This window comes from Enhydra lutris, unplaced genomic scaffold (assembly GCF_002288905.1).
Source record: "Enhydra lutris kenyoni isolate GAN:26980312 unplaced genomic scaffold, ASM228890v2 scaffoldscaffold50, whole genome shotgun sequence".
NCBI classification, from domain to species: domain Eukaryota; kingdom Metazoa; phylum Chordata; class Mammalia; order Carnivora; family Mustelidae; genus Enhydra; species Enhydra lutris.
In genome coordinates, this window is record NW_019154134.1 from 6,805,489 (window position 1) to 6,827,894 (window position 22,406).

General features: G+C 33.8%; 1 protein-coding gene across 3 annotated transcripts in view; it reads left to right on the forward strand.

Annotated features, from left to right (window-relative positions):
• LOC111156931 (DEAD-box helicase 4) overlaps nucleotides 1-22,406 on the forward strand; it is a 70,671-nt gene that overhangs the window by 23,174 nt on the left and 25,091 nt on the right. For 2 of the 3 annotated variants that reach the window (XM_022518083.1, XM_022518085.1), the window contains exons 3-6: nucleotides 6,811-6,888; nucleotides 10,369-10,446; nucleotides 11,836-11,886; nucleotides 15,592-15,651. In XM_022518083.1, coding sequence (XP_022373791.1) covers nucleotides 6,811-6,888; nucleotides 10,369-10,446; nucleotides 11,836-11,886; nucleotides 15,592-15,651 — 267 coding nt within the window. The remainder of the gene's footprint in view (nucleotides 1-6,810; nucleotides 6,889-10,368; nucleotides 10,447-11,835; nucleotides 11,887-15,591; nucleotides 15,652-22,406) is intronic. The other variant, XM_022518084.1, reaches the window with a different exon arrangement.

Sequence of the window (22,406 nt, forward strand, 5' to 3'; positions counted from 1 at the left end):
CTCTTTTCTTTATTGATGTGTGATGAAAATTTCATCTTACAAAATTTTGTTCTCTTTTTCTTGTCTTAAAGCAATGGATAAAACCTACGATTCACTAAATAGGAAGTTTCTTTCCATTTCTCCTCAAATACTAGTTTTGTTTAGAAAAGACACTTGAGGGGTGCCTGGATGGCTCAATTGGTTAAGCGTCCCACTCTTGATTTTGGCTAAGGTCATGATCTCTGGGTCATGAGACTGAGCCCCATGTCAGGCTTTGTGTTCAGTGGAGAGCCTGCTTGAGAGTCTCTCTCTCTCTCCCCCTGACTTCTCCCTTTGCCGCTCCTCCCCTTTGTCTCAATTAAAAAAAAAGGGGGCAGTTGAATGTTAACAAATGCCTTTTTTTTTTTTTTGAAATACTGACTTCTCTTGTCTCCTTTAAATCTCTTAGTGTAGTGATATAAGTAGAATTCTTTAAACTTGAACTAACTTTGTGTTCCTAGGATAAACCCTGAATAGCTGTTTTATTGCAGTATTCAATGAAATGAAATGCTTTATTTAGCACTTTTTTTTAAGGAGACATCTTTTTTTCTCCCTGTCTCTTTTTGTTTTTTTAGAGAGAATGTGTACAAGCAGGGGTGGGATGATGAGGCGCAGAGGGAGAGGGTGAAAGAAAATCTCAAGCAGGCTCCGCACTCAGTGCTGAGCCCAGTCTCACGACCCTGAGATCATGACCTGAGCTCAAATCAGGAGTGAGATTCTTAACTGGCAGAGCCAACCAGACTCCCCTATTTAGCACTTTTAAACTAAGAAAGATTGCCCTCTTTTTTTTTTTCTTGTGTTGTCCTAATTCAATTTTGGTTTTATGCCTTTCATCTTTTTAAAAAAATAAGCTCTAGAACATGGATATTACCTGTTTATTACAAGTTTAGTTGCTTTTGTCTGTATATGTGTCTAGGCCAGATTCTTCTTTTTTTAAAAAGAAAAAAAATTTTTTGTACCATAGTGTATACACACACATTCAGTATTTTTAAGTAAGATATAAATCATAAATGTACAGCTCACTGAATTTGAACAAGCTGAATACACCAAATCAAGAAACAAAGCATTAGTGGAGCTCTAAAAACCCCTGTATGTCTTCCTTTAAGGCACTATCACTCTGACTAGGAGTAACTGCGCTTCTAATTTCTAGCAATCTAGATCAGTTTTTCCTATAAATAGGAATCATACAAAATGAAACTATATATTCCCTTGTATTCAAGCTTCTCTCCATGTTATTAGAAGTAGTTATAGGTTATTTATGGATATATAGTATTCCAGCTATACCATAAGTTGTATTAATGGGCATGTGGGTAGTTTTCCTATTTTGAATATTTCTGTTATGCATATTTTTCTGGTATGTCTTTTGGTGGATGTAAGAATCTTGTTACTTGGAATGTGGTTGACAGACAAGTAGCATCAATGTCACCTGTGAATTTCTTAGAAATGCAGAGTCTAGGGGTGCCTGGGTGGCTCATTTGGTTGAGCATCTGAGTTTGGCTCAGGTCATGATCTTAGAATCATGGGATAGAGCCCTTTGCCCACCTTCCTGATCAGTGGGAGTCTGCTTCTCCCTCTCCTTCTGCCCCCCCCCCCCCCCCCCTTTTTTTGGGCTTTCCCCCCCTCAAATGAGGGGAAAAAAAAAAACAAACTGCAGACTCTAATGGTCTACCCAGAACTCTCCTTGATTACAGTCTACGTTTTAATAAGATTCCCAGGCAATTTTTGTGCACATTACTTTCATAATTACATTATCTGTTTGGAAGACTGAACATTGATGAATTATAAATGTTTAGTCTTTGAGCTACTTGGGATAATGAAGGGGATTAGACATTAGGAAGCGGGGAGCCCTAAATACTAAGAAGTTGTTTCAGAACTTTTTACCACCAAGTCTTTATCTTCCCTTACCCTTTTTACCTTGGGTTAAGCAGATCACTTTGGAGGCAAGTTGTAAGATTACAGGAGGACTAGAGCTCATAGTGAAGTCCCATAGTTCTTTGTTCTTTTGCTTGGTGGTTAAATATGTGGATTTCTTTTAAGTTATTCAAAATTTGCTACTCCTTCCTGGATCTGGTCCAAATGTGATTATATGTGGGATGTATTCTTTGGTCATTTAGTGGGAATTGCTTTAATTAATTTCTTTTTAAATGGAGTTCCTTTTTATTTCTTTTGATAGGCTTCAGAGCCCTAAAGAACAATATCTGTACTTCATCATTTATTAGTATCATGGACTTCTTTACCAATATTTTTCTTACTGTGTATTTATTATGATGGGGATTGAACTGATAAAACTAAGTGATGGCATATCATTAAATTCATGAAAGTGAGAGCAGAAAGCCCTATAATGAATTTAAAAAATTAAAGAAAGTAATTGCCTATTTCTTCTTAACTATATGCTAATAGCAAAGAAGAAAGGATGGGTTAATTCTTTATTAGACCCTTCTATTTTTGGACCATCATATTTAGATTCTACCTTGAGCTTTTTAAAATTTTTACATGCTATTTTCTGTAAGCCCTAAAAATATTTGTATCTGTCCTCTGTTTTACTTTTCAAATTTGAGTGACTAATAGGGTGTTTTCCAAAATTATTTTCAACTTGTCCTCTTATTTACCACCTGGAGATAGCAAGGTGCCTCTCACAGTTTTACTGTACAAAATGTGTACAGGTCTTCAATAAGTAGGTCTTTAAGTCTGATAATTGAGTTCAAATTGAAGTCCAGTCTTCATGCTGGCTGGATGACCTTGGTGAAGTTGGCTAGGTTCTCTCAACTATTTGTTTTCTCATTTTTAAAATGAAGATAATACCTTTTATGTTTAAGTGTTAAATAAGCTAGTTAATATATATAAAGGCCTAACATAGCATAGTGCCTGGTATTTATGGTCCTCAAATGATAATTTTCTTGTGCACATCTGATAACAGTTACCTATCTTGAATTTGACTACTTGTTTCAGTTGTCAGCTAATTTTACTTTGACGGTAATAAACTACTTGAATCTTAAGTTTTTCTTTTTGGGTGGTAGCGTACTCTCTCTGTTTTTCTTTTTTTTCTGTCTGCTTTTAGTTCCAATAATTTAAATTATTTTTGGAATGGGTATAGTTGAGGACAGTTTTGAGATGGAAATCCTGCCTTCTAGACCTAGCACCTGTAGATTGTGTTATTTTGTGATTTTTACTTCATTTCATTTTTTTTCTAAAAGCAAAATTGGCAACACCTATCCTGATTCCTAACAGGGTTGTTATAAGGATAAAGATCAAATGAGGTGATGCATATAAAGTCATTTTGTAAAGCATAAAGCTGTATACCAATGTAGAATGCTTTTGCAGAAGGAGACAGTACTTTGTATTGTTTGATTAGATCTGTTGCACTTTATTTTATTTCACCAAACAAGTCCTGTAACTGTTGGGGAAAGAAAATATATATAATGAGAATTTGCTTTTCTTTCCAGACATGGTTGGAAATTTATTAAAATAGGCGAAACCATATAGGAATATAACCATATCAGGTTTTCATTCTCAATACCAAGTGTGGTTAAGGCTTGTGTGATACAGCATCATAGGCATTTTAGTTAAGCGTTACAGTGCTTACAAAGCTTTCATACTCTGTGACCCTTTCTTTACTAATAGGCATAATACGGTATAGCTTGTACATATTTAACTATGTTTGCTTGACTTGAGTGAGGTTTCAGAACACAAGATTCCATGCTCTTATTAGGGATTCATTTTTTTTTTAAGATTAAAAAAAAATTTATTTGACAGAGAGAAAGAGATCACAAGTAGGCAGAGAGGCAGGCAGAGGGAGAGGGAGAAGCAGGCTCTTCACCAAGCAGAGAGCCCAATGTAGGCTTGATCCCAGGACCCTGAGATATTGACTCGAGCGGAAGGCAGAGGCCCAACCCACTGAGCCACCCAGGCACCCCATTATTAGGAAATCATCTATCCTTTTGCCTCCCCACACTTATTTCTATGGTAATTTTAATTTTTGGCCTTCCATCTTAGTAATTGGGTTTTTGTCATAGAATATGGGAGAAGTATGGATCTAGTTACTGTAGTAACCAAAGGGACATGTATCATGTGGATCTTAAGTGCAACATGGGTTAGATGAAGAGTTACTTGAAATTATAGCAGTTGAAGAGAGAAAAAAATCAGTAGTTGTGAAATAATATAAATGTCAAAAGATAGAAGAAATCCTGGGAAGCATATATAGGAATTTCAATTAATTGAGTAAAGGATATTTTAGTTTGTTACTTGAGGGTAAAACAATTCCTGTTGACTCTTAAAGGCTTGCAGTGTCTTAAGTATGTTACTTTCTTATGTATTTGAGTACCACTGTACTGAAGTTGGCTTTATAAGTTGATTCAGGATGGAAGCATACTCCTTTTCCATTGATGTCTTTGTGCCACAGCTTGGGAACTACCAGTCTAAGACCAGTGCTGTTTATTAGAACACTCTGCAATGATGGAAATATTTTTTAATTGCACTGGCTAATATAGCCACAGGGTGCACTTGAAATGTGACTAATGAGTACAATTGAGGAATTGAAGTTTTGATTTTGCTTATTTTAATTAACTTAATTTTGAGTTTAAATGGCCACATATGGGTAAGGATGGTAGTATTATACATCATAGCTTTAAAATTTGAGCCAGCTGAAGCATGGCTGTTCTCATCTTATATATTTGGGGAGAGCCTGGCAAACATTAGAAGTTAATATTTAGAGAATTGCTAATTTTTCTGGCTGTGTCCTTGTCCTTTTAATATCACCTTCGCTTTTCTGTTTACTGTGTGCCAAAAGCTATGCAACTTTTTAGTGCTACTGTAACTGGTACTTCCATGTGGAATCCCTTGAATGTTGGAGCAGTTAGAATTTGAGTAAATCTTTCTTAAGTTGTCTTTGAACTCTGTATGATCTGAGAGCATTTGAACTTAACTTGGTTACTACTGCCTAAAATTCAGCAACCTTTTGGTTACCTGATGAAATGTGTAACCTCAGCAAGAGAGGCTACACATGTGAACTGTGAAACATGTGAACTGTGATGCCAGAATCAGGCAAGAAAGGGAAAATACAGAAGAGGGATTGTAGGTTAAATTTTTTTTTTGCACTTTTTTTTACTTAGTCTTTTTTTACTGTTAGCTATGTGGGCAACTAGTTAGAGTTAAAAATTCAAAGAATACTTGTTACCTTGTGACTTTGTTGAATCTTTATTGAAGACATTTTCATAAAAATACTGTATTTAAAATGTCATATGCAAATTATAAACCTTAATAAATATTTTGCATGATCACCTGTTTAAAAACATTACTATTACTGTTATATAGCTTATATATGCTTTTCCTGTTCTCTCCTGTTCAATTCCTATCCTGCATTGTTTTCCTTTCTTTGTTAACATATAACATATGTATGTCTCCCCAGACACTGCGTTTAAGTTTGTTCTTTGTGTTTTACAAAACTGGTATCTTACTATTTATGGTCTTTTTCTGCAATTTAAATTTTTCATCCAGTGTTGTTTTTAAAGTTTATCCATGTTGCCAGCCAGTTGTTTTGGTCTATTTATAATTGTACTCTCTTGTATGAATATACTACACATATGCAATATATATAATACTACATAATACTACATAATAAAGTATAGAGCACAATATATGTGATACTCTCTTGTGCAACTGTGCCACATATTTTTATTCTCTTCTTGATATATGTTTGAGTTGTTTCCCTTTTGCTAGTATTAGCAGAGCTGCCCTGAATGTCCCTTTGTTTGCTAAGTATATGTTTTTTTCCTTTTTTTTTTTTTATAAATATTTTATTTATTTATTTGACAGAGGGAGAGCACAAATGGGCAAGTGGCAGGCAGAGAGAGAGGGAGAAGCAGGCTCCCCGCTGAGCACGGAGCCTGATGCTCAGTCCTAGAATCCTGGGATCATGACCTGAGCTAAAGGCAGACACTTAACCTACTGAGCCACCCAGGCACCCCTAAGTGTATGTTTTTAAGTAATAAATCGTGTTGGGTTATTTCATGTACTTTTTATCTATGGAGATAGTTTTTTTTTCTTTTTGATATGTTAATGTTATAAATTACCTTTTTAAGATGTTGTGATGTTAAAATACCCTTGCATACCGGACTTAACCCCATTGGTCATAATGTTTTATCTATTTAATTTCTTATTGGGTTTGCTTTGCTAATAATTGTTATGGAGATTTTACATCCACTTTTGATTAAGAGATATTTTCTTCAATCCTTGACATGTTGAAGTCAGGTTGACTTGGTGGAATCAATTGGGGAATAATTCCTCTTTCTGTTTCCTGGGAGGGTTATATGTCATTGGAATGATTCGTTCTTTGAGAGTTTGATAGAACTCATGTGTAAAACTATATCTAGGCTTGATGCAGAGATTTAAGTACTGATTTAGTTTCTCTGTGACAATATACTTTCAAATATATTCTTTCAGAGCTAGGATCAAGATCTAGTTTGTAGCTTCACTATAGTATATGATTTGTGCTTGTTTCCCTATGTTCTTAGCTGGTTTTGGTATTAGCAAACTTAAAACTGTTTTGCAGTTAGTCATATGGTTGAAAAAACTATCTCCTTCCTTCGATTCACATTTTGTTTTACTGAGTAAGGTTAATCACCCTTTATTTTTCTCTTGGAGAACTTCCTTAGGTAGGCTACTAGGCTATTTGTCTTTCTTACCAATTTATAGAATTCTTCCTTTGTCGTGGGAGATGGCACATTGAAAAGGTTAAAAGTTTGTGTACCACCAAGGTACTTATTTTGACTTGCTTCAAATTGTTACTTGATTTAGAAATGGATGATGGACCTTCTCGAAGAGATCATTTCATGAGAAGCGGATTTGCCTCTGGGAGGAGTATGGGGAACAGAGGTAAATATCTTTGCTTTCCTTAATCTTATCAACTTGAATGGTGGAAAGAATAGAGACTATTATGACTGTTTAGTGCAAAGCTATATTTGTTATATCGCACTGCACAGTAGACTTTGAAATAATGAGTATTATTTTTTCAATTAACAGTTCTCTTTTTGCTTTTTCCTTTCCTGGGATAGTAGGAAATAGTTAAATTGATAAAATAGATGGGTTAAATAGATTGGTTAAAAATAGTTGCTTTACAGACCTACTTCTTAATATGGATTATTGATATTCAGTAATTGGCATAGAAGGAATGTTTGTAAAAGCTTCAGAGATCTGGGTGAGAAGGATCTCTTTTTGAAGTTTTTACTTCTCAAGAAAAGGCAGTATGGAAGCATTTCTGTTAGTTTATTAGTATTACCACGTTATTTCCCCAAACTTGGAACTTCTTATTTTTAGAACAACCAGTACTTGATTTGACAGATAATGGTATAGCGAAATACCTTCCTACAGTCCATTTTTCAATTTAATAATAAAATACTGAAAGTATTTTGCTTTATGTTTTAGTATAGTGCCATAAAATATTAGAACCACCAGTTTATTTAAAAATACATATAATCATTTATTTCTTTAATAGGAAGCATAAGTTAAGGCTAATTGGTAGTTTTAAGTACATGTAATACTTAATCTTGAATTCATTAGATGTTAGTTGGAAGATTTTACGTCTAGGTATTTTTATTCATTGGAGACACTAAAGGTTGATGTGTAGTATTTCCTTTGATACTTGGAAAACTTAATTTCTTTTTTTTTTTTAAAGATTTTATTTATTTATTTGACAGACAAAGATCACAAGTAGGCAGAGAGGCAGGCAAAGAGAGAGAAGAGGAAGCAGGCTCCCTGCTGAGCAGAGAGCCTGATGCGGGGCTCGATCCCAGGACCCTGAGACCATGACCTGAGCCGAAAGCAGAGGCTTTAACCCACTGAGCCACCCAGGCGCCCCAGAAAACTTAATTTCTTATTTAGATTCAGTTAACACAGACATGGATCTATAGATGCATGTGTTTTTTAAGATATTATTTATTTAAGAGAGAAGGAGCAAGAGCAAGTTGGTTCATAGGAGCAAGGGGAATGGCAGAGAGGGGGAGAAACAGACTCCCTGCTGAGCAAGGAATCTCACATGGGCTCCATCTCAAAACCCTGAGATCATGACCTGAGCTGAAGTCAAGAGTGGGATATTTAACCTAGTGAGCCACCCAGGTGACCTGAGAAATGTTTTAAATTAATTAGCAATATTTTAATTTTCAAATTCAGAGCATGTATTCATAGATCTTGTTAAAGTTTTACATGAATTGAAGATGCTTTTTTTCTTCTTTTTTTTTTAAATGAAGTGTAGTTGACACACATGTTACATTAATTTCAGCTATACAGCATAGCTGTTGCACAACTCTTTAGATTATGCTGTGCTCACCACAAATGTAGCTACCATCTGTCACCATACAACATTATTAACAACACTAATGACTATATTTTCTTTACTGTATCTTTTATCTGTGTGATTTATTCATTCTGTAACTGGAAGCCTGTATCTCTGAATAATGGGTTTTTAAAATGAAAAAATCATCACTGAAATAGATTTTACTACACATTGTTAATTCCATATGTGTTATGTTGAAAAACACATTAAATTTCTGATCAAAACTCTTGGTTGAATGTTGATACTTTAAAAAGTTATCATTGTACTATATATAATCTTGGAAATTCATAGACCCATGAATGTAACTCCTTTCCCTTATTGTTCATGTAATTTTTAGTTTCAATCTCTGATATTTTTTCTCAGAGCTTTCATAGCTAGTAATTTATTTTTGAAATTGACTCTCAATTCTTAAAATGTAATATTAATCACTTTTCATGTTCTGTGAACTATGACCTAAATAGTTTTAACTTCTTGAATCTCACACACATCTTTAGAATTTGGTGAAAATATGAGATAATTGTTCATACACAATTTTGCACATGGCTTTAGGAGTTTTGTAGATCATTTTACTGCCTTGTACTAGGATATTATGCAGTTAGATAAGACACAATTTATGAAGACCACAAGATAATGCTTTAACTTTTTCTAGTGATAGTTTAAAGTTGCAGTTTATGTCATTTTGTCTGTCTTTTGTTCCATTTTTTTTGTTTTAAATAGCCATGCTTCTTGCCATACCAACTCTGCTCTCAAAATTCTTAACTCTAGTGGTAGAGAAACACATGGAAAGAAATAAAGAGAGTGTGCTGTGGGAATGTAGAAGAAGGATTGATTGTGATTGGAGGTCTGAAAGACTTCATAGAGGAGATAGCCTTTGAACTGGGGTTTTGAAGAGTGAAAAGAATTTTGATAGGAAAAATAGGAAAGTAGGGAATGCCATGCTTAAGGAACAGTGTGTAAGAATGTAGAAAATAGTAGAAGTTCACAATGTGGAGTATGGGAAGTTGTTTGGTGTGAATTAAAGTGTTGGGTGCTCAGTGTTGTGTAGTTGGAGGTAAAGCTCACAAGGATAACATGAGGAAAGACCCTGGAGGGGTGGAGATGTGGCTAAGGGAGTCGTAAGTGCAGCTTTTATTTCTTTATTATATAGTTCCACCCTAAATTGAGTTTTAAAAGTGGAAAGATTGAGAGAAGTTTAAATGCTAACAAAGTGAATAAGTAATAAATAATTAAAAAACAGGACAAGAGTATAAAATTTTCAATAGCAGGACTTTGATACTGGGGCATTAATAGCTGGCTCTGTTCAGGGTGAGGTTTCAATATACAGAACATCAGAGAGTTGAATTTCCTGATAACAGGTCACTAGTAAAATAAAAACCAGTAGAAAGCTGTATTTCACCAATAGTATGTTTATGTTTTTATGTTGGTATTATAATTCAAGAATTTTTATTTTTAAAATTTAAGAATGTTTAAATAGAAGTTGCAGGAGATTTTATCTTTTTAAGTTCCTGTACTTCTTTCTCCCCCATCCTTGGATGTCGCTTTATGTCAGAGATTCATTCTTTCATTTAAAATTTTTATTTTTAAGTAATCTCTACACTGAGCACAGGGCTTGAATTTACCACCCTGAGATCAAGAGTTGCATGCTCTACCAGCTGAGCCAGTCAGGTGTCCTCCCCTCGACTTTTTATTTATTTATTTATTTTTAAAGATTTTATTTATTTATTTGACAGAGAGAGAGATCACAAGTAGGCTGAGAGGCAGGCAGAGAGAGAGAGAGAGAGAGGAGGAGGCAGGCTCCCCGCTGAGCAGAGAGCCCGATAGGGGGCTCAATCCCAGGACCCTGGGATCACGACCTGAGCTGAAGGCAGACGCTTAACCCACTGAGCCACCAGGCACCCCATCCCCCCGACTTTTTAAAAGATTTTATTTTTAAGTAATCCCAAATATTTGTTTAATTCCTAGTTTTTGATGACACAATCAATTTTATGTTTTAAAGAGTTTTAACTCTATCTGAACATTTTCAGATGCTGGCGAGTCTAATAAAAGAGAGAATACATCCACAATGGGTGGTTTTGGAGTTGGAAAGAGTTTTGGAAACAGAGGTAAACTGCTTATGGTATCTTAGAATCACAGTTTGAGTGAACCCTAGTTTATTTCTGTACTCAAGGCTCCCTTGCCCTGTGCTCTGCAACAAGAGATCCACCTTCTATACTTCCAAAGGTAAATTTGAATCTCCACCTTGTTGAGCAAAGAACCAGTAGAAGCTTTGAAGTTCTTTTTTTCTTTAAAAACTGTGTATCAGAACTGGAACAGAATTTAAGATCAAGACCAGTAATGTGTAGGTTGAAGACTTCCGACGCATTTTGGAAACCCGGCAGTTAAGAAGGTTAGAATGGAGGGAAGGAGCAGTTGTGGAGGACAGTGGAAAGAATATAATCCTTTTCTGAACCAACTTGAAAGATTGCAAATTCTGAAATGAACTAAATAACTCAAAACTTAGGTTTCATCGTATAAAACTCTTTCTGTACAGATTGTGTTTATTTTGAAATGATGAATCTTTTCAAGGAAAATCCTTTTTATCATCTAATCATATATTGAGGCTATTGGGCACTTACTTTTGTATCATAATTGTGTATTAAATTTCTCTGCTAAAAAGGGATGTTATATTTTTTGAAACTGAGATACTAAGTGACTTTATGTATATATTCTGCACATAAATTTAACATTTCAGATACTAATTGATTAGTCTCTATTGCCATGATTTAATATATTTAATATTTTATAATTTAGCTTAAATACTGATTGACAGCCATATTACAGTGACCTTTAATTTTAATGGATATTAATCCCTGAATATCTTTGCACTAAGGACAATTTTATTAAGATTCAATATTTTAAAATTTTGTGAAATATTATTGATGAATGCTTTTGAAATTAATTTTAGTGATGTATCTGTATGCTCTAGAGACACACAAATCTAGATATAGGTTTTTATTATATGAGAAATTTGAAAGCAAAGCTAAATGAAAGATATAAAAAAATTTTATAAACAAAAAATGTTGGAAGAATTTCCTTATTACTGAAATGGGAAAAATTATTGGATATTGGATTATAATTTAGTTGCATTGTCCTCTGGCAGTTGAGGAGATTGAGTTAATTTATAAGGCTTTAAAAACTTGGATCTTTTGAATAGGAAGTATATAGTGTTTATGTTGATACATACTTCTGTTCCGACCATCTACATATATGTGATATCTGAGGTAGTATAACACTGACTGGACCTTTTACCTTAGTTAATTGACACAAGGCAGAAGTCATAATGCAACTTGTGTGAGTTTTCATTCAGGATATGTATATATAACTCTATGTGGTTTATTTTATTTTAAGGGGGTATCAGAACTGGTAATCCCTTTGGTTTTTGTTTGGTTTACCACAGAGGTACAGGTAATTGTTTTCAGGAATTTGCAAGTTTAATTTTCTATTTTGTATAGGTTTTTCAAATAACAAGTTTGAAGAAGGTGATAGCTCTGATTTCTGGAGAGGTAAGTTCAGTGTTTTTTGTAGCGGCCTTTTAAAATTTAATGTTCAGTGTACATGCTAAAGAGAAACTAAGATTAAGTGTCATAGTCTTTTTCATTTCTAATTTATTTGAACCCAGTTTGATAAAGCACCTGTTGCCAGAGTTGTAACCAAGAACTCAGACGTCTTAGTTTGACCTTGATCTATGAGGTGCAACTTTTGAATGGTTTGCTACCTTGAGAAAAAGTGGATAATGGAAAGAACATGCCAAGAATCAAAACTCCTGTGTCCATATATACATGCAATTTGAGACATGCAGGTCCCTATTCTTGACAGTGGAAAAAGATTCATGAGAATGTGGATGAGCGTTGAAATCAAGACATTTCTGTCAGGGGTACTGACAGACTGGTTTGGAGGAATACAGAGGATGATGAGAATAGAGTAATGTTACCAGAATATAGATTACAATAATTAATAGTGCTTTCCTAGAAGAAACTGATGAAGCAGATTTGGGTGAGGCCTTGGAACCTGTATTTAAAAAGCATCCCTGGTGACTCTGATGCTTTTTTGTTTGGCAATCACTTATCTGTGGAGTCTTTTTTTTTTTTTTTTTTAAGAGAGTAGAGGGTAGGGGCAGAGGGAAAGAGAGAGAGAATCTTAAGTAGGCTCCATGCCTAGTGCAGAGCCCACTCAGGGCTACGTCTCAGAACTCTGAGATCATGACCTAAGCTGAAATCAAGAATTGGATGCTTAACAAACAAAGCCGCCGGGGTGCCTTATCTGTGGAATCTTTGGAGTTGCAGACTTTGTTTCCTGTCCCTGCTCTGTGACCCCCTAGTTGAATGACTTAGAGCTAGTTGCTTAGTTTCTCATAGCCACAGTTTGCTATTCTGCAGAATGGAGGACATCCCTGTTATAGGTGGTTAGGCAGACTTAATGAAAATGTGCATGAAATTAAGAAATTTAATATCGGACACATTCATGGTAAACAGTAAATGCCATCTGTCTTCATTAAATATTTGAGTCTTAGTTTCATTGCACTCTTAACAGTGATTCTAAAAATCAAAACCAAGCCTAGACTGATCACCTTAAAACCCTTTGGAATTGTGGGTACAGGTCTCTGAATTAGATGGAGTTTTAATATATCTAATAAAACTGTTCCCTAAGTTATTGTCAGTCTCATTCTCCCTGATTTTCTATGCTTTTTTCATTTTATTCAAATGAAAATGTATGTAACATAGGACAAATATTTAACAGAAGAAAAAAGACCATTTTTATTCTTTTCCATTTCTATTTTACCTAATCTCCCTTTTTAAAACCAGTTAAGGGATGCCTGTGTGGCTTAGTCAGTTGGGCCACTGCCCTCTGCTCAGGTCATGATCCCAGGGTCCTGGGATCAAGTCCCGCATTGGACTTCTTGCTCAGCAGGGAGCCTGCTTCTCTCTCTGCCTCTGCCTGACACTCTACCTGCTTGTGCGTGCTCTCTCTCTCTGACAAATAAATAAAATCTTAAAAAAAAAAAAAGAATATTCAAGATCATTTTCACTTAGCCAAGACCTGCTTCCCCAGTTGACTCTTATCAGTGGTAGATGAGAGCACTTTTGAGCACAAATTCTAGTTTCCATGGCACCTGAGAGAACTTTCCTCCAAAATGGTTTGCTTTATTGGCAAGCCCAGGAGCAGATTTTGATACCATGATAGAAGATTTTATTCTGTACACAAATTGCATCTTTTGTGGTTGTTATTTTCCCTGCAGTCTAGTTTCCTCCATCTGGTATAGTTAGTGATAAGGACCATTCATTTTGGATTTGGACACCCTAGATTTGAGACCCAGAGTCTCTTCTTCTCAGTTGTATTATCTTGAAAAAGCATATTTAACATCTGTATTTCATTTTTTCTATTTATAAAAGAGGATAATGCCCTCTTCACAAGGTTTTTGTGAAAATTTAAAAAGTCAGTACATATTACTCCTTTAGAACAGTGCTAGACCATACTGAATTCTATATGTGTTATTACTATTCATTATTAATAATTTCATGTAATATATTTATATGAATATATATTAGATATATAATATATTTATTACTATATGTTTAACATATTCAATTAATGTATCATATTATGTTTATGTTTTTAAATATTTATACTTCATACCTGTTATATATATTTTACATACTTTCTGTAATTAATTTTTATGTAATAATATAATATGGTTGTAGCTAATCTTTGGATAATATCTCTTTTTTGTTGGTGCTTGGCTTTATTTCCTAACTCCACAGATTTTTTTTCAATAACTATATTTTGAAATAGTATAAGACTCATTACAAGTTAAAAAATAGAAAAATAGTACAGAGGGTTTCCATTGCCCCTCTCCAAATGTAGCTGTACTTATCACCCAACTTCTCCCAATATCATTAGGCTATTTTAATTCCCAGTGTGGTCAAAATATAGGTTTGTTTTAGGGGAATAACTGGACAGAGTTAATGGGAGACCTCTTTGTCCTTGTCAGGTCTCAAATTAATTTACAGCTTTTTCTTACATAAGGCAATAAATGTTAGTTGTCCTCATTATTCCAGGGCTGGCCAACTTTCTTTTCAAAATTCTTTCCTTCTTAATAAGCTCACTTGTAGTATTAAATCCTGCTTCCCAGAAAGTTGTCTTGATATTAAATGAATCTTTAGGAATATTTGGTAGTTATTGACTTCATTTCAAGTAGGAGCCTGCAATAAGAGCTCTGGGTTAGTTGCTAAATAGATTAGTACTTTTGCACAGGAACTTAACTCATAGCTTTTAAGCAGTCTAGCCACTTGATGTCATTACTATGACTTAAAGTTCTTAAATTTTAAACATTTAATGACATATACAAAGGTCTCTTGAAATCATTTCTGTATTTCCCAAATGTGGCTTTGTTGGAATCTTCTAGAAAGCTTGAAGTTACTACTTCAAGTCATATTAGTAACGTTTTTAAATTTTGAAAAATTATTCATTTGTTGCTCTCACTCTATACTTTCAAGATAAACATCTCTGGGGGTGGATTCTAGGGATGGATTGATTGATTGATTGATTGGTTGATGTAATTTTTTTCTAGGAATTTATTTTTAACAAACCTTCCAGCTAATTCTTAGGCAACCTTCAGTGTAGAGATTTGCATTCCACTGTTGAGAAACTGATGATGTTACTTGATAACATCCTTAAAAACAGAAAAGCCAAGATATCCCCCAATTGTTTCATTAGGATGATTGGGAAAAAATTTACATATGTTTAAAAAACCCACTAATGTTTGAGATACAGTAAGAAAGGCATATTACAGAAATATTGACAGTATTATAAAAAGAATAGTCATGTATTTCTAGTGGCTGATGGCCTACATTTATTTCTACTTGACTATTTTAATAGTTTAGATATTTCTAAGACCATTTTTATTCATACCAATATTGATGAAATTCTTATTTTTTGGCCTGTATGTAGCACTTGAGAAATAGTGAATTCTCAATTATACAGTTAACATTGAACATTTAGGCATATTAAATGATTTGTATAGGGATTTGAGTGAATAATGTCTTTTTGTTTCTGTTGCTAAAATTATTTGAAGATTTAAAATGTCCATATTTTAACTTAAAAATACTCATTTTTCTCACTACTTTACCTGCGATAGTGCTATTCTTTAGATATTACAACTTTAAAGTTAATTATTTAGATGCTATTCACATGTTAAATTTTTATTCAAGAATCTAATAATGACTGTGAAGACAATCAAACACGGAGCAGAGGGTTTTCCAAGAGAGGCGGTAAGGAGCACATTTTGGAATGATTTGTACTTACGCTTTCTAATGTCACTGGATTTTTTATCCCCTGAAGATCTCCAGAATGTGCTATGAAGTACAGAATAGGGACTGTGAGTTCTGGTCAGTCACAATATCTATGAACTGGGATGTCTTTGTCTCTGAATAGAATATTTGGATATGTGGGAGAGTGAAGAAATTGTAGATTACTTTTTGTTCAGGTCTGGCAGTGCTCTAACCATACTGTGCTAATCCTGCCTCTAATAAAGTTGAGATAAGGTGGTATAAACATTACCATACTTAATTCTTGATAACCTATGGGTAGACATGTTAAAATAGCAACAGTAAAACCCACAAAAAACATAGTGAACTTATTAAATTGTTAACAATGGGCAAATCTGCTTATAAGAGTTTATTCTTAGGAACTATATGATAATCAGATACATCAGTGTTTTTACTGTGACTTGGGAACATCGTTTTCTTTTACCCATTAGAAAGTTAGCCCATTGAATGCCAGGCCCTTCCTAGTGCAACTAGGACTTGTGGGGACTTCACTATAGCAATGTTAAGGCTGTGAGGTGGGGAGGAATTTGGTGGTGAAGGAGGTTTTGCTATTTGTCTCATAAATTGAAGTTTTTGGTTTTTTTTAACGATAATTGCAGGGGGACATGTAATGATGGGGAGGAAATTTAGCTATAAGAAAAAGCTAGACTCATCCTCTAGAATTGCTACCCCTGCTTAATAAGCAATTTTTAGCACTAATGTTTTTAAAACATTGCTCTTAGTTTTAAATTTTTGGTTGTTTTCTGCAGAACAGTGAATATCTTCCTCAGTATTTTCTTTAAATTAATCTAATTCATACTTAAGTGAGGCAGTCAAAAGCCAGTTGCAGCTCTATGTGCTTGATCCTTGCTTATTTACTAATACAGGGTGACTAGCAGGGAAACAGTCATTTTTGCATATCCCTGATTGCTATTCTCTTTAGTTGTATACATTTGAAGATAGGAAATTTGCACATGGTGGTCAATAACAGACATGCGTGCATAAATATAAGCATATTTAAGTTTATATTGAAATGTAACTTGATATAGCACCAGACATGTGTGTATGTTGTACCTGTATAACTCAGTGATTTTTTACTAACTGAACACACCTGGGTTTACTGTGTTCACAAGCATCCAGATCAAGAAATAGAAATTATTGGCACCTCTAGAAGTCCCTTTTATGCTCATTTTCTTTTGCTGACAACCCTCCCATCCCATGGTTAACTTCTAATCTGACTTTTAGCAGCATAGGTTAATTTTTTTTGTACTCGATAGAAATGGAATCATGCAATATACTCTTTTGTGTCCATCTTCTGCTTAATGTGTTTGTGAGATGCATTCATAATGTTGGTTGCAGTTGTAGATTATTACCTTTGCTTGTATAGACTCTTTGGTTCTACTCTTAAGCTAATGATGTTCTTTGGATGTCTTCCAGCTTTAGGCTATTTTGAAGCTGCTGCTGTGGACATTCTTTGGTGCTATCGATATATATTCTGAAGTAGAATTGATGCCTTATAGATTTTGTATATTTTTTGCTTTAATAGCTCTTGTGAAATGTTTTCAAGATAGATATACTAAGATATAACTCCTACATCCTCACCAACATCTGGTATTTTCTTTTTCTTTGAGTTTAAACATTCTGCTGAGTGTGTGGTGGTCTATCTTACTGTGGTTTTAATATGCCTTTCCTTGATGGACTAATGACATGTCCAGTGCTTCATAAGTTTACTGGATATTTTTACATCATCTTTTGTACAGTGCTGATTCCATTCTTTTGCCATCTTTTCTATTGGGTGTCTATTTTTACCTTTTCATTGGTGAATGATTTAAAACTTATAGAAAATTCGCAAAAATGGTAAAAGTAACTCCTGGATAACATTTATATTGGGAGTCTCTTTGCTTACTTTAAAGTCATGAAGATAAACTCTTAAATTTTTCCTTTAAAATTTTATCTTTTTAGTGTGCACTTTCATATTGTAATTCATCTGGGCTTTTTTTTTTTTTTTTATATATATGGTGTAAGATAGGGATCATGGTACATTTTTTTTCCCATAAGGGTATCCAGTTGATCCCTTATCAATTACTGAAAGACTTTTCCTGTCCTACCAGGCCTTCTTTGTCCTAAACAGGTGACAGTGTGTATGGAACTGTCCCAGGACATGGTTCCTTTCCATTGGTCAGTTTCTATATTTTTGCACCTTTGCTATATAGCCTAATTACTACAATTTCATAATAGATCCTAATATCTGGTAGTGTAAGTCTTCCAAGTATTACCTCAGTTGTTCTTAGTTCTTTGCATTTGCATGTGATTTTTAGAATTGGTTGATCAATTTCTTGGAAAAAACCTAATGGCATATTTTGGGGATTCCATTTATTTTGAGGAGAATGACCATTTTTACAATATTGAGCCTTTCAGTCCATGAATATCCCTGTTTAAGTAGGTCTTTAATTTTTCCTAGCTATGTTTTGCAGTTTTCACTGGAGAGTCATTACACATCTTTATTTACATTAGTATTTGATACTTTGGGTTTTTTTGTATTTGATATTTTGTTATGCATTTTTTTAAAGATTTTATTTACTTATTTGACAGAGAGAGAGATCACAAATAGGCAGAGATGCAGGAAGAGGGAATGGGAGAAGCAGGCTTCCCACTGAGCAGAGAGAGCCCAATGTGGGGCTTGATCCCAGGACCCTGGGATCATGACCTGAGCTGAAGGCAGACACTTAACAACTGAGCCACCCAGGCACCCTTGCATATGTTTTTTATTTATCTAATGCTCCATACAACATAGATTTCACCATTTTTGAGTGTGTACTTGAGTAGTTTTAAATATATTCACTGTATTGTATGCCCATCATCACTATTTAATTCCTGAATATTTTCTTTGTCTCTTCCCTGCCAAAACCCATTTCTTTCTTATCTCCATCCTTTGGCAACCATTAATCAACTTTCTGTAGCTATGGATTTGCTGATTCTGGACACTTCATATAAATGGAATTATGTAATATGTGGTCTTTTGTGTGTTCTTTCACTTAGGATGATCTTGCAGTTTGGCCATGTTGTAGCATGTGATGGTACTTAATTATTTGTAATGGCTGAGTAATATTTCACTGTGTAACTATATCACATTCTGTTTGTTCATCAGTTGATTGATTATTGGGTTGTTTCTACTTTTGGGATATTATGACTTATTAGTATGATACATACTGCTATCAACCTTTGCATATAAGGTTTATGTGAACATATGTTTTAATTTTTCTGGTGCATATACCTATGAGTAAAACTGCCAAATTGTTTTCCACAGCAACTGCACCAATTTATCTTCCTTCCAGCAATGCATGAGTGTCCTGGTTTCTCTGTATCTTTACCAATCTTTGTTATTGTGTGTCTTCTTGGTGGTTGTGATCCTTGAGGGAGTAAAATGGTATCTCATTGTTGTTTTGGGTTTCCTGATGGCTGTTATGTTGAACAGCTTTTCCTATGTGTGTTGGCTATTTGTGTATCGTTTTTGGAGAGAGAACTATATAAATCATTGGCTTATTTAAAAAACTGCAGTGTCTTATTGTTTAAAGAATTCTTCGTGTCTTGGTACATGTGCTATTGGATAGATAATTTGCAGATATATTATCTTTTCTTTGTATTACCTTTTTATTTTCTTGCTGGAGTCCTCTGAAGCACAGCATTTTTAAAATTTTGTTGCTGTCTGGTTTATCTGTTTTTTAATTTCTTGGTTGTGCTTTTGGTGTCATATCTAGAAATTTTTGCCTATTAAAAGCCATGCAGATGTTCACCTGTTTCCTTCTAATAATTTTATTCTGCTTTTTGATCCATTCTGAGTTCATTTTTATATATGGTGTGAAGGAGGGCCCCAATATAATTCTTTTGCATGTGAGTATCTAGTCCTAGCACCATTTGTTCTTGTTTTATTATTGATAGGGTAGAGGTGTAAATCTCTTTAAATTTGTCCTGCTGGGAGTTGGTTAAGATTCTTGGATGTGTGAATTTATATTTTCATCAAATTTGAGAAATTTTCTACTCTTTTTTTGTGACAAAATAACTATGACATAAAATTTGCCATTTTAATTACATTTAACCGTAAAATTAAGTGACATTAAGTACATTTACTGTATTATGCAATTGTCACCACTTTCCATTTCCAAAATTGAAAGCAGAAATCTATATCCATTATATAGTACGTCTCCTTATCTTGTCCCCCTGAGTTCCTGGTAAACTCTATTCTATATTCTCTTTGAATTTGCCTCTATTCTAGATATTTCAGTTGAATGGAATCATACAACATTGACCCTTTTGTGTCTGCCTTAATTCACTTACCATAATGATTTCAGTGTTCATTCATGTTGTAGCGTATGTCTGAACAAAGTATATTTCTTTTATGGCTGAATCCATTGTATGTATAATACCACATTTTATCCATTCATCTATTGATGAACATTTGGGTTTTTACTTACTTTGGTTATTGTGAATAATGCTTCTATGAACATTCATATGTATTTATCTGTTTGAGTCCTTGCATCTTTTGAATATATGCCTAGAAGTGGAATTGCCAGGAGATGGGACTGAAGTAAGTTGAAATATGCCACAGAGTTCACTGTTCTCTGGGTTAAAAAAAAATTCTCTGGGTTACCACAAGTTTGATTAATTTTCATTTTAGAAAATGTTAATTCTGACAATTTTTCTGCATTTTTTTGGAGTAGCAGTATTTGGAGTTTCTTGCTTTGCCATTTTCGCTGATGTCAGTGATCCATATCATTTAAAAATTTTCATTTTGTTTGCTAGTATATAGAAATACAATTGAATTTTATATATTGAAGGTTGAGTGACCTCGCTAAATTTATGGTAAGTACTTTTTTAAATGAAGAAAAGATGTTCATGTTTCTTTTACACAAAGTTTAACTGATTTATAAACTTATTCCTTTCTGAAGATCGTTAGCAGACATCTTTAAAAGGCTGCAAGAGATTGTCAGCTGTCCCTTATGAAATGCAGAATTCATGGAAGGACTAATGTCACCTTTAAAAATATATTAATGTTATTTTATGAAAAGTGACATTTAGAGTGGTAAATTCTGAAATATTTCAAGAACTCAGAAAAGCATAGAATATTCTATTACAAATACTTATATACCACTACCTGAATTTAACAGAAACATTTTTTCATGTATACTTCAAATATAGAAAAAAAATTACATAGTTGTTAGAGGACCTATCTTTCCTTTGTGTTTTATATATCCTTTTCCCCCAGAGGTAACCTTTTAAAACATTGTTATATAGTGTATACTTCTTATTCATACTTTTATAAAAGTTTATTATACCTATCTTTTTGTGATTTTTTAAAAAAAGATTTTATTTTTAAGTAATCTCTACACCCATTGGGGGGCTGAGACTTAAAACTCTGAGGTGAAGAGTTGCATGCTCTACTGACTCAACCAGCCAGGCACACTCCTCTCCCTCCCCTTTTTTGTGACTTTTTTTTTTTTCCCATGTTTTTAAGATTTATATATTGAAAGTACAGTTCTAGTTCATTCATTTTAACTTTAATAGTGTTTTACTTAACCTTTTAACCTATTTATTTAAAAACAAATTATTTTTAACACCATGTAGGATATGTAGGAGTATGTAGAGTTTCTGTCCCTACCTTCTAAGAAGAAAATCATTCAGACTTTTATTTCTGTATAACTTCCATGATCTTTTTACCTCCAGTTATTATGCTCCTCGTATAACTAGAAATTGGCATGAGCTATGGGAAAAAAAGAGCAAGTTCATTTAAATGTTTGTGTTTCTCCTGTGTATGGAATTATTAAGCTGTAGATACCGGAGGTACTGAGTCATTTTGTAGTCATTTGCTCACTAGAGAATTTAGTTTTGAAAAGGAACCAAATTGAATTTACAGAAAGCAGTAGTGATTAAAAGCATAATGAATCGATTAAACAGATTAAACAAAGATGAGTGGAATTAGTGAGTCCAAAGATAGATCTGAGGAAATTCTCTAAATTTGGGAATGGAAAACATGAAACAGTTTGACAGTTATGGAAGATAGAATTAGAAGCTCTGTTATTCTAACATATGTCTAATATCTCTTGAGTCGAGAACAGAGAAAATGGGAGGAGGAGAGGGAGGGAAAAGAAAACTATTCAGAGAATAGTTGAGAAACTTTTCCAGAGTTAAGAGAGCACAAGAATCTTGAGCAGATTAAAAAAATACAGTCTTATATGTGTATTGACATTGCAGAATTATGAAGATAAAAATATTTAGAGCTAAAAGAGGAAAATCTATAAAAGAACAAAAGATCGACTGCAGAACTTTTTTATTTTTCAATAAAGGTAGAGAACATAATAGAAGAGAATGTAGAATCCTGATGGAGAATAGTTCTGAATCAAAACTACTATAGGATAATTTAGGTGTCGTAGAGAAGTAACACCATTCAGGTAAAGATGGTGTTGAGTACTATCAGGCCACTGAGGAAAGAACTACTGAATTATGTATATTAAGAAGAAGGAAACTGTATGCAACAAGAAAGATGTAGGAAGCAATGATGAGCATAACTAAATAAATACACACTTTAAAATTGGTAAACATATTGGTAAACCTAAATAAGTATTTTAGAAGATAGTAATAATGTCATTAATTTAGGGGTTTTAGAAATAAGATAGAACTAAAATACTAGCAAATGAAAAGACTTAAGTTCTTTGTCAGCTCAG